Here is a 12,724-nt window from a genome sequence, read left to right on the forward strand (position 1 = left end):
CACATTATCCGAACTTGAAATAAATTGTCAAATAGTTTCCACTGCAGCTATTAAGGGGTATGATAAGAACTGCAGATTTTTGAGATCATTGCCACAATTTCAGATTGCTAGAATTTGGTTTCTACTACAGAATGATAGTCTCATCTTGTAGCTGAAAAATGAAAATCTAAAACATACGTTCTTATTTTTCTCCTTGCTTAGAAATACATTTTAAGTCATGATGAAAAAAATAATTTCATTTTTAAGGTGGGAAGAATCCTTATCTTTGCATCACTGCATTTTCCCTGCAGTCTTCAGGTATATCATTGCTTATCACTTATGATTCCTTCTTACAGGGGAAAATACCTGCACAATTTCATCTCCTAATTTCAAAATACTTATGCAGAATAATTATATATTTTATTTTATATAATACATCTTGAGCAGAATTAAGAAAGTTGGTAGGGCTACAGGTTATAGAATTTTATTGAGTTTATTATTCTAGTATCACATTGCCTGTAATTCTTGGCCTTCTGAATATGGATAATTATAGTATTTTGCTAAACTGGAACCAGTCATTTCTCTCTTTATGATTTTGTGAACCTTCGGGTATTTGCTGTAGTGATGCAACTTATATATTAATTTACTTAATTACTTTGTTTTTATTTTCTCTTTTTGCAGATGAAGATACCTCTAGTTCATACATGAATTTTACCCAAATGCATGCTGGTGGAAATCTTGTTCCTTTGTCCCGTGGAAGACGAAGTTTAGGTAGGCTGTAGACTGGCTACTGTATTTCAACAAGTAAAGTACAGGATTATGTTTAGTCCAGAAATACTTGAGTTTTTGCAGATATAAACCAGCACTATCTTCTACCAAACCAAATAAAGTCTTCTTTACAGTTTCAATCTTTGGAATCTGCTTTGTTGCCAGTTCAGAGATGAGAATATTGGTTAATTACATGCATTTAAAAGAGATTCTGCAAATGGAAGATCATAATCCTTTAACTGAATCAATTAATTAAAATAGTTTGTTTTTAAGAGAGCAGAATAATATGTTTGCTTATAATGGGGGGATATGTAAGATAATTGCTAAATAACTAAGATATATATTTGTTGACATATTTTCATCTCTTGCCCAATAGAAAACTTACAAAGACTCCTAACAACTTCAAAATACATAGCAGAAATGCTCCCAAACACTTCTGAATAAAATGAGACACAGTAAAACATGCAATAAGGAAAACAGTCATGAGTTTCAAGGTTGATTTCACTGGGAAATTTTCTTTTGGATTTTTCTAGCTGGAGCAGAACCTATTGAACCAGCAGTAATTGCTGAGTGCAAGACACGGTCTGAAGTCTTTGAAATCTCCCGGAGCATGGTGGATTCAACAAATGCCAATTTTCTTGTGTGGCCACCCTGTGTGGAAGTGCAACGGTGCACAGGCTGTTGCAATACCCGAGCAATGCAATGTCGTCCCACGCAGGTTCGGGTGCGACATATCCAGGTATACAGATATCTCTGCTCTTCTCCCCCAGGTTTTCAATCCTCTTTGAAAAATTACATTAAAGTTGATAGAGTGCAATAAACATATCTGATATCTTTTGAAAACAAGGTTAGTATCTAGGCTCCTGAACCCTGCCTAAATTATCTCCTGGTGCTGGAATAAATTTGGCTTTAATGGTTATGAATGTTCCTTGAGTAAGTTACAGGCAGTCCTCGACTTACAACCAGAATTGGTGTTGGCATCTCAGTTGTTGACCTAACCCTAGACCTATATATCTTTATTGTACAGTTATCTTTATAAACAGTGTCTTGAATTGCTTAATTTGCATCTACACTATTTCTAGTTTTGATATATTTGCTTTATCAAATGGGGAACCATGTTGTTCTGCTTTGATTGTATCTGATTTTAGAGCAGATTATTTTATTTTGTTTGTAGCAGATGCATTACTATTTCAGGAGTTACTGCTTTGAGATGGTGAGATGGCTGAGTAGCTCTAATAATTCCAAGAACAGTACTGGCAGGAGCATGAATTCTGATAGAGTTACTTTTGTTGTAAGGTCAAAAGAGGAAGGGAAATCTAAATGCAATCCCCTAACAAGGTTGAGGGCCACGGAACTCTGCAGATATGAGGGAAACAAATTCATTCAGCAAAAGGATCTTTAAAAACATCCCTAGAACACAATGGCAAATCATGTAGTGTGAAAAAATAGACAAATTTTATATGTTTGTAGAATGTTAACTGAACATGGGGAAATGAATGGACAATTTGTAAGATTTGCAGTGCTGATAGAGAAGTAAACGGTAGCACAGGTACCTCGACTTATGACCATATGTTTAAAGATGGCCCAGAATTACAATAGCATTGGAAAGGGTCTTTATGGACCATAAAGCACTTTAGGCCATTTCTAAACATTGCACCCCACCTCTACAGTCACGTGACCATGATTTGAGTGTTTGGCAATCTGTTCACACTTATGTCTGATTGCCTAGTACCCTGTAGTCATGTGATCACTATTTGCAATCTTCTCTGCTGGCCTCCCCAGAAAATCAATGGGGAAGTAGGCAGGGACAGTTGCAAGCTAAATGTCTTTGGAGATTCTCAGACATCCAGGTCATGATTGTCCCAAAGGTGCTTTTTCAAAAAGCAACTGGACTTTGTTTTTCCTTGAAGATGTTTCACTTCTCATCCAAGAAGCTTCTTCAGTTCTGACTGAATGGTGGAAGATGGAAAGATTTATATACCTTGCAGTCATCTAGTCATTAGCACTTTTTTGGGAGTCATTGAGGCCACTTGTTTGTTTATCTGTTAAGGGATGCTGAACTCCTTTGGCTGGGTATGAAAACATGTTCCATTCTTCCATCCCACACCAGGAATTCCCTTCTCTGTGCAAATGTGGATTTTGGCAGGGAGGATTTTCATTTCCTGACTGGAGTCCCAGAGTCTCCCTCTCTCCTCCCTCAGGCACCCCATGCACCTTACCTGGGACTCTGTCTGCTTAATGACCCATGAGATTGCTTAATGACTGCAAGCAGGAGCATGCTTCCTCCAACTTTGTTATATGGAGATGAGAATATTGATTATATCTGGAGGAGTGATTGAATACCCACTGAATACAAAAGTGAGTGGCCACTACAAGCAAAATATATTGAAGTGATTTAGTAAAGAAATAAAACGCTAATTCATGTATACAAGATACGAAAGACGACTCAAAGCACTGAGAGGAAGGGGAAGACCAAGAAAGTCATGTTTGGATGGATTTGATGAGACCTTCAAAAGAATTAAGATAAAATTTAAAGAACAAAAAGACAGCATGATGCAATGTATAGTCAAAATTATGCAGAAAGTAGGTTAATATTGTTGTGCAAAGATAACTCTTTGTTCACTTGCCAACACCTGTTTAAAACAATAGAACTGAAACAGCACACCTGGGCAGCAACAGAAATATATCACTGCAATCAAATTGGCTACGTATAGGAAACAGAAGATGGGAAAGTACAATCCAGTCAGCCAGAACCTCCAGGTGCATGTTGAGGAACTAATAATGAATTATTGTGTCAAATATATGAGTTAAACCTTGGAAATTAAAGAGAGTATTTATGCCAACATGACCTGGTACAATTAGAGTTTAAGATCAATGTAATGATTAACTTATAGCAAAAAAGAACTGAGAAGAAATGAGAAATAAGAGTCACAAAAATTTATGTAGAAAAAAGATTCTCAAATTGTCAAGAATTCAAATGGCTTCCCGAACAAGTTATCTTGACAGGCAGACATTATAAAGCCTTGGGCAACAAAAAGGAAGTACAGCAACTAATCGCAAACTTCCAGCATCAAGTAAGGAAAAAGGAAAGATATGTCAATCAAGAATTTCAACCCAAAGAGGAAAATAACAAGAAAAGAGAGATGAGAGGTACTTTTAAGAAAATCAGAGAGCTCGTAAAAAAATTAAAGGTTATAGGAATATTCAAGAGTAATTATGCAAGGGATCTAATTGAAATAAATGAGACTAAAATTGCTTGAGCAATTAATTAAACTCTTTACAAATGGGATTATGAGATGATAGAGATATTTGAAGGGAGGTAATATATTTAGGAAACAACTTGGTGAGAAAGTAAGATGCAAAGCAATAGAACACTGTCAAACATAAAAGCGCTAGATATAGATGAAATGCCCATTGAACTGCTTACAGGCTTAGGGAAAAGAAAGTTGAATTTATAGCCAACAAATAATGGACATGTTTGTGAGGCATAAAGATTGGAAATGTGAATGTACATATCTATATTGAAGAAAGCCAATGTCAGAGAATATCCAAAGTTTAAGAAAGGTATTTACCTTTATTCCTTGACTACAGTAAGGTTTTTTGTTTTGTAGATTATATCAGTGGGACATTTTAAGGCTAATGGGCATGCAAGAATGCCATTCTTTTGAATAAATTTCACAATGAAGTTATTATAAATACTGAATTTGGAAAAATAGAGTAGTTCAGAAAGGTAGAGGAAATGGATGTATATTGACTCCTTATTTGTTAACTTATGTGATAAATATGTTATAAGAATAGAGGGATTGGAAGAAATGACAGTAGACATTGTAAAGTAAAAATTGGAAACTGAACTAAGAATTTGAGATGTACAAACAACAGCAAAGAGCTCACTAGGAAAATGAAAATAGAAAATGAAAAACCTGGACTAAAGTTAAACATAAGAAAGCATTAAATATGCTTAGTGGTTTTACAGGTAAGGTCGATAGTTCTGGATTTGGGGGTGAATAATAGATAAAGATGGCTAGTATACAAGAGAAAAATAGATTATCTTAAGAAGGAAGGCAAAGACAAACTCAGGCAAGATCATAAAGGTTTAGGGGATTTTTTTTATGTCAGGAACAATTTCCCCCCCATTGCTATGAAAGTCAAATATTGTACCACTGTGAAAGGTGGACACTGAGAAAATCACGCAGAAAAAAATTAGTTGTATTTGAATTATGCGCACTCAGGCAGTCATTAAGGGTGCCATAGGTTGCAGAAAGGTCTTGAAAAGAAAACTTGTTTGCTACAGATGATGATTAGCAAGCAGAAACTCGCCTACTATGGACAAATAATGCAAGTGGACCATAAAAATTAATATGCTTGTCATGTTTGAGGGAAAAAGAAAAATGGTGTTACAATTGATAAGATAGATTAATGGGTTCAGGGATATTGTTGTAATGTCCCTGAAAACATTTTGGTTTGGGAGTTTAGACAAGTTGAAATGGAAGTCATGTATACACCAGGAATTGATTCAATGGCATATAAATACTTTCACAGTTTAAGTTTAATAAGGATTTAGTTGTTTATGATAATATTCCTGCATTGTGCTTGGATCAGATATTGCCAATTATATTTCATATATAATACAGTCCTATAAATACATGTTTTAAAAAAGCCATGTTAAGTTCTGTATTGGCTTCTACTATGTTCATAAAGGAGGAGTACTCTCTAACACATTATCCTTTAGTATGCAATAAAATAATTAAATCCAGTAGTACAATGGTAGAACTGGCAGAAATGAACCTACTGACAAACATACTAACAAACAGCTCGATTCTTTATTGTGCTGGTGCACCTTAACAAATATCATATCCCCAGCTGCTCTTCAAAGTTATCTTCTCTGGATGTATTGAAAGTGGGTATCTTGCAAATGACCTCTTCTGATGCTGTTCGGTTTCCAATCAATATGAACCTCTATGCTTCTTCCTGGACAAATCATTTAAAAATACAAATCCCTTGCTTGACATCTGTATGAGATCAAATTCCTTGGATTTTTCATATAACAATGCACAAAGGAAAGAAAATGTTACACCATTTCTAAGTGGGAAATTCCTTTCTCCATAAAACTTTATGAAGCAGAAGAGAATGAATGGATGGAATGAAGGAGATGTGATAGTTTTTTGGGGGGGAAAGACCCAAAGAGTTCATAGGATAGTCCATGAACGTGATCCTGAAATACTTTCTTTGAAAATAAAAAAGCCTGTATTTTTTATTCAGAAACAATGCCTACTAAGCAATTTGTGTGCTATAGTAAAATGTGTTTTTTAAAGAAAATTAAACTGAGGGGACATTCGGTCATTGCTAGGTTCCTGGGAAGATCATACTTATGGTTTATGTCTGTATTTGCGTAACGTGTTTAACCAGACAGGCACAATTGTAGTTCCTTATTCTTAGGTGGGCACCAATCAGTCACGCAACCTGGTTCAAGGATTGTCATACGGAGGAACAGGGATCCCATCCATTTCTTCTGTCCCATTATGCCAGGAAAATATTGGCAAAACTTTATTACATTCATGGCTGCTTCCCTATTAGCCACACAAGCAGTTTGGATGTTGCAGACATTCACTGTTTTAAAAGTATGTTTTGTGACTGTCAGACCTTGCCAGTGAATGTTGTAATGCAGCATGTTGTTTTTTTCAGACTTGTGTGGTTTGGTCTCATTTCATTGGAGGACTGACTGACTGACTGACTGGTATAGGTGTTTCTGGGCTTCTGAATTTGTGTGACATACTTTATCCAAAAACATACTTTGAGTAACAACTGACTCCAAATTCGAGGATTAAAATGGTCCTTCTGCTGACCTTGAATTGATTAGGTACTGGGTTTCCATGTCATATAGGACTAGAAATGCCTCTGTTAAGAGTGCTGTGCAGACTATAGCTTCACATCACATTTAAAACAGACTTCAGTAGAATTACATCCCTCTCTTCCCTAAAGTATTTATTTAGCCTGCAGTCACTCTATAGATTTAACCCTCTTACTCTTAGGTGAGGCAGTTCAGAGATCCCATGTTGTGTGGTACTTAAGATATGGACTAGGAATGGGGAGATCCAGGTGCTAAATGAGGCTTGGGCCAATTACTCCCTCTCAGCCCTAATCAATATGACAGGCTTGGTGATAAAGAAAAACTTGTTATATCATGCACTGAATGTTTTGCTGTAAGAACTAAATACAGGCAGACCCTGCAATGCTATGGAACAAATGCTAAGAAAATCGGAAGCCTTTAGCTAGAGTAGTCTGCTGTAGAGTTTTTCCTTTGTCTTCTGATAAGAAATCTGCTGTTACACTTGTGACAGCGACTTACAGTTTGATCCAGGGGGATAGGAGGTGACAGGCAAGTAAACAAATGATAATTTCTTGCAAGGAGAATGAGTTCAATAACTTCTTGGTCTTCTTCAGCTCCATAAAGGTATTACAGGATCAGCTAAGAGGAATTATCTTGAGCAACGAATAGGAGCCAGCACTGTCTTTCATGATGCATTTTTACAATTTGTTTTAGTGAATTAATTTGATATTCTAAGCAGGAGAATTTGATAGTTTGAGTGAAATGTTCCAGTTTCCCCAGTTTGGACTTTAGCTTCAGTCCTTCATTAGGATATGCTAATGGATTATTCTAAGATGCTATTTTGACTGAGATTAATTAGGCTACATCTGGGCTTGATCAAAAGGCAATAACAAGTTTTAAAATGTGCAAACAAAATCTTTAATAGTAATAATGCTGCCTGAATTGAGATAGTGTCATAGTGTTATGTATCACAGAGTTTGTTCTTACTCTCTTTTTGATAGGTAAACAAGATTGAAGTTGCTGAAAAGAAGCCAGTCTTTAATAAAGCAATTGTAGCCTTAGAAGACCACCTGGCTTGTCGATGTGAGCCAGTATCACCCAGACTTCCCAGGTGGGAAAATTCACGTGAGCACAGAGGTAAGTAATGTAGAATTTATGCTTATTTATTTATTTATGGGACTTATATGCTGCCCTATCTCCCGAAGGACTCAGGGTGGCTCACAACAATAAAACAGCTATTAAAAACAGTAATATGAGAACTGGGTACACATGAAGAAACGTGTGAAATAATAAGTAGAAAGATTTCTTTAAAAATACGTTTGTCAGTGTCAATAAACTCTTATATACTGATGTTTATTGTGCACCCTCTTTTTTTTGGCAGGTGAGCCCCCAGTAAATGCTGTAACTTCTCTTCCAGCAAGGGCAAGAGCACACAGGTTCCCACCACAAAAGAGGAAGCATCGAAAGTTCAAACATGTACATGATAAAAAAACACTGAAAGAAATTTTCCCAGCATAAAAATGCTGGCAGGCAGAAGTACAAATGTCAGGTAAATGTACCAGATATAATCATTCATTTGAATTGAATTGAATTGAATTGAATTGAACTTTATTTGGCCAAGTGTAATTAGACACACAAAGAATTTGTCTCTAGTACAGAAGCACTTAGTGCACATGCAAAGCAATAGAATAATAATAATAATAATAATAATAATAATAATAATAATAATAATAATAATAATAATAATAATAATAATAATAATAATAATAATAATAATACCAATAAGAGGGGAAGTAAAGAAGATAATAAGAAGGATAAATAATAATATTACAGCCACGCTGCATGGGTAAATATTAATAAACGTTAGATAGCACTGTGAGAATTAGGTGTTCAGCAGAGTGATGGTCTAGTTGTTTTGCCATGCATTGGCCTATAATGGTGTCCTGAGAGGAAGAGTTGAAACAGTTTATATCGCAGCCCTTCTTCTGACCCACACAATATACAAGTCTTCTATGCAAGGTAGGCTGGTTGTAGTTATTCTTTCTACAGTCGTAACTATCCATTGGAGTCTGTACCTGTCTTATTTGGTTGCTGTATTTTGGGAACCTCTTCAGCCAAGGTTGTTTTCACACTAAATCTATTTGAATTACTGAAGTATTGTTTTTCCACAGTTGGCTGGAGAAGGAATTCAGATGACCGAATTCCTTATTTCATTTGGGAAGTGCAAAAATGTGTGTGTTTGTTATGAGTTTGAGACAAAACAGCCCAATTTGAAACATTCTGTTGAAACAGTTGGCTGTGTTCCAGCTGAACTAAAATTAAAACAATTCAAATATTCTGATTATAGGAATATAAGAAACACTGTGAATTTGGAAGAAGCCCCATTAAATAGTGTTTCTCATCCCAGATCCAAAAGACTATGAAAGATGACTGACTATGGTGTCGCCTTCTGTCTAGCTAAATTTTAGGGAAATTAACCAAAAAGATGAGTTTAAAATGTTTTTGAAATTATTAAAGCAAGCAATGGGAATTTAACTTTGCAATCATCCACTGCAAATTCAGTTTAGATTATAATCTTTATACCAGCTATTTTGTAAGATCAATCAGTAGATTTGGCATGTGTTTTTTCTTTTGTACCTCATTGCCAAATATAACCTCAGCAAATTGAACTCCTTGATTTTTTTGTTTTTTGTTTGCAAATGACGATGGAAGCTGCTGCAAAAATGTTTATTGCAAAAATTCTGTTAACACTACTGCAATAATAAGCAAACATGTTAAGCTCAAGAAACCAACACAAAAATATACAGCATGCATATAAAGCATGCATGCACATGAAAGCTTAACAGCCCAACCAAGCCAAGTTTTTATTAGTACTCTTTGCATGTACAAAACTTTAAATATATTACCAACACTTGTATCTAAAGTTCAGTAGCATGTGCTTGCAAAGAAACCTTTGCATAGCCTCTCTGCAAAATACAGTAGAGGCCAACACAGTTTAATCCAACCGCCCACAGATACTCTATATTCCCTGTACAGTAACATTTTTAAATTTGTAACTTACCAGTCCAGCTGGCAGCAGGCAGCTGCAAGCTATCTTCTGCCTGTCCACATTTTCAATTATTGCTTTCTCCTCACCCTGTCAAGCATCCGCCTATTGCAGTGGAAACAGGAGTGTTTCCTATGCTTGTACAAGGAAAAAGAAATGGATAAAGTAAGCTAATCACAATCTGAGAAACAACAGTAAATCACAGCACCCAAGACACTGAAAATGATGTACTTTTGTTCCATATGTGTTTTAAGCTCAGGAGACTTGAAACAGCCAATCAGTTGCCCAGCAATCCCTTGACATGATCAAATGTTCTGCAGTATTCAGTTACTGCCGTTCGACAAACTTGCTGTGCAATGTTATTTGTAATATTGTCAGCACAGTAAAATTATAATGATAAATCTTCCATTACTATCTCAAGCTTTATTTGTGGGATATGAAATGAAGCCAGTTATTAAAGCCCACCCAGCCCAAATCAAGAAATTCATATATAATTCATGAGAAAGTTGCAAAGATCAAACCAAAATAAGCCTTTAGCCTTTAGCTTTAAAAAAAAGTGCTTTTTTTAAAGATTCAATATTATCCTGTCATAAATCATCACTGAAAAAAATAACAAGACAGTTTAGGAAAATGAGAATGCTACAAATCGACATAAAAATTGTTAGGATATTCTTGAACGATTTTTATTAGCAGATTTTATGAAACTCAGTATGAATTTCTGTAGAGTGTTCCCACAATCATGTCCTGATAGACATCTGATCGGTTTATTACAGATTTTTTTTCCTGTTTGCCACCCTGTAGTCCCTTAATTCGGGGTAGAGTTGGGTTGACTGGATGGAGTTGAGCGTTTACTGGCCAGTTGCCATTCCTGATACCTATGCAGAGTTTGCAGCAGATATTTTTTCTTTGCACCTTGTGAGAGAAACATCTGTCGCTACCTAGGATTGAACTTTCAACCTTCCAAGTGGGAATCGAGTGTCTTTACCACTAGGTCACCACACCATTCTATTGTTATGACAAAATGTTGGACACAAAATGTTGTGGTCTGATCCAGCACAGTTATACTGATTTTTCTGGATACTTTCAAAAAAAATTGTAATAAAAAAAATCCCAGACTTCTGGAAAAGCAATGAAGATTTGTTTCATTTTTTTATGAATTTATTACATTTTATATGCTACCCATCTGGTGACTGTGTTTTATATGGAAGCAATCCTTGAATTTAGCTGTCAGGACAGAAATCTTCTAGATATGAAAATGTGAAGTGGTATAAGAAAACCAGAATCAGCATCATACCTGGCTCATTTAGGCACCATGAGCAGATGACTTGTTCCCTGGAAAGAAATGCTAACCCTCCTTTTGTTCTTTCCTTATGTTTCAGGTTTATTTAATATATTTGCTGTATAGCCCCTGTGGGGTTATCAAAAGTTACTCTCCGTCCATCTGCCTCAATGCCCTTTTGGACGGCCAACGGTGCTTCCCAATTCTTCATTCGCTGAATGTTTTCTCACCAAAGTTTGCCATTTAAGTTCATAATGGCATTACATCCACCTCTTGAAGAAGAAAAAGGAGAGAGGAAATAAAGAGCAAAACAACAGCAATGGGGATGGACAAGATGCTTTTTGCTGCAACAAACACTATCAAAATGTTGCAAGACTTGTGGTTCTAACGCATTTTGGAAGTGGTGGGTTTGGGGAAAACGGGAATATAACAAGGTTATTTTTCCTCCTTTTTTCTTCCCCATCTTGGACTTAACTGGCCTCAGGTTGTTTACTGTGGTAGTGGGCATGTCAAGAGAGTCAGTATGGCAAACGGTGACAGCAGATGCACTAAGGACTTTTACTGTCACGTTTCCATTGATATGTTTAATGTCTTCGTGTATATTTCATTTTTCCTAGCATTGCTTTGGGGAATTGAAACAATCAATGCTAAATTCCCATTCCTAACACTTTCTGGAAACAGGCAGGGAGCAGTTATGTTGGGAGTCCATCTTACTCACTCCCATGCAAAGCTTCCTCATGGGTCAAAGAAGTAATTTCTGAAACTGACGTTAAGAAAGACCTGGCTTCTGTCAATTGAGTTTAGAGATGTTTCTGTTAATAAATTTACATTGGGAAAAGTAACAGTTGTGACTCATGGACAAATTGGGGCTTCTAGCATCCCTGATGTGCTGTTTTTGCAACTGCTGTTTGTGTAGTTGCTAGAATAAAGCATTGTGTTTTAGTAAGCAGGGCCACAGTAATGTTTCAGCATGTTGTTTTAAGATTAGGCAGTATACAGGCAATCAGCAGCAGCATCTCTCTAAATGATCTCAGATGCCAGTTGAGGCAAAGAGGTCTCTACTTAGGATCACAGAGACCTCTTGCTACTCTAGGTAAATAGCAGCAGTTTCGACCAGTCATTGATAAGATATAGTTATACAGCATCAGCCTTCATTTGTATGTCATTTCCCCCCCCACCTAGCATAGTCATTTATGCCCAGATGCAGTCTTACACAGGGGCATCGGTGGAGTTGGGTAAGGGGTCAGAAGTAAAAAGAAGTAAAGATGGCAGTTGCCTTTGCCATCTTGATCCCACCCCACTCCTGGATTCCCCAAGTCTTACAGTACTAATCTCAGGTTAATATCTTCCAATCTTATGAAAACCAAGCTGTGTAAAAGAAAAGCCATACCATGCTGCACAATGTATTGAGTATGTATAAAAGTCAAGTGGTGCTGAATATCATTGCACAAAGTGCTGCTGGCCCCATCCCAGTCCAATTAGTAACATCTGATGGATTTGGCAGATTTCTCTGTCCTTGGGTCTCCAGCTTGGGATTTGCTGTCTTTAAAAAGATGATAAATAAGCTGTTCCCTGTCACTAAATGCAAAATTCACTGGAAGTCTGTCGAGACAGTAGCCTTTGAAAAAAGTTTAATTGCCTATGGACCTTTACTGAGAGAATACCGAACAAAAAAAGAAAGGGATATGTGAATGTGTAACGTCCCCTTTCCAGTTACATTTTAGCTCTGTTTATTTACTGCGTTGTTATAAAAGAGGAGAGACAAAACAAAAATTGCTGAGGTTATAGATGGGTCGAGTTTGACTGAGGTTTGGGGCAATTAAGG

The 12,724-nt window shown here is 36.4% G+C and overlaps 1 protein-coding gene and 1 long non-coding RNA gene across 4 annotated transcripts in view; one reads left to right on the top strand and one right to left on the bottom strand.

Moving 5' to 3' along the window:
• Positions 1–11,216, top strand: part of PDGFB (platelet derived growth factor subunit B) — a 35,232-nt gene extending 24,016 nt beyond the window's left edge. The window contains exons 3-7 of the mRNA XM_081330210.1: positions 661–750; positions 1,281–1,486; positions 7,576–7,711; positions 7,956–8,123; positions 11,000–11,216. Of these exons, the coding sequence (XP_081186336.1) occupies positions 661–750; positions 1,281–1,486; positions 7,576–7,711; positions 7,956–8,092 (569 nt within the window). The 3' untranslated portion in view covers positions 8,093–8,123; positions 11,000–11,216. The remainder of the gene's footprint in view (positions 1–660; positions 751–1,280; positions 1,487–7,575; positions 7,712–7,955; positions 8,124–10,999) is intronic.
• LOC308669483 lies at positions 5,546–11,055 on the bottom strand. 3 transcript variants are annotated; one of them, XR_014026767.1, is made up of 3 exons: positions 10,915–11,055; positions 9,636–9,757; positions 5,546–5,715 (listed from the first exon to the last, which is right to left on the bottom strand). It is a non-coding gene; the product is annotated as an uncharacterized lncRNA (long non-coding RNA). The 3 variants fall into 3 exon arrangements; XR_014026768.1 differs by having other exon boundaries at positions 9,636–9,752; positions 10,915–11,016; XR_014026769.1 differs by lacking the exon at positions 10,915–11,055 and having other exon boundaries at positions 9,636–10,889.
• Positions 11,217–12,724: the final 1,508 nt, after the last annotated feature.

This window comes from Vipera berus (assembly GCF_964194415.1).
Source record: "Vipera berus genome assembly, chromosome: 6".
NCBI lineage: Eukaryota > Metazoa > Chordata > Lepidosauria > Squamata > Viperidae > Vipera > Vipera berus.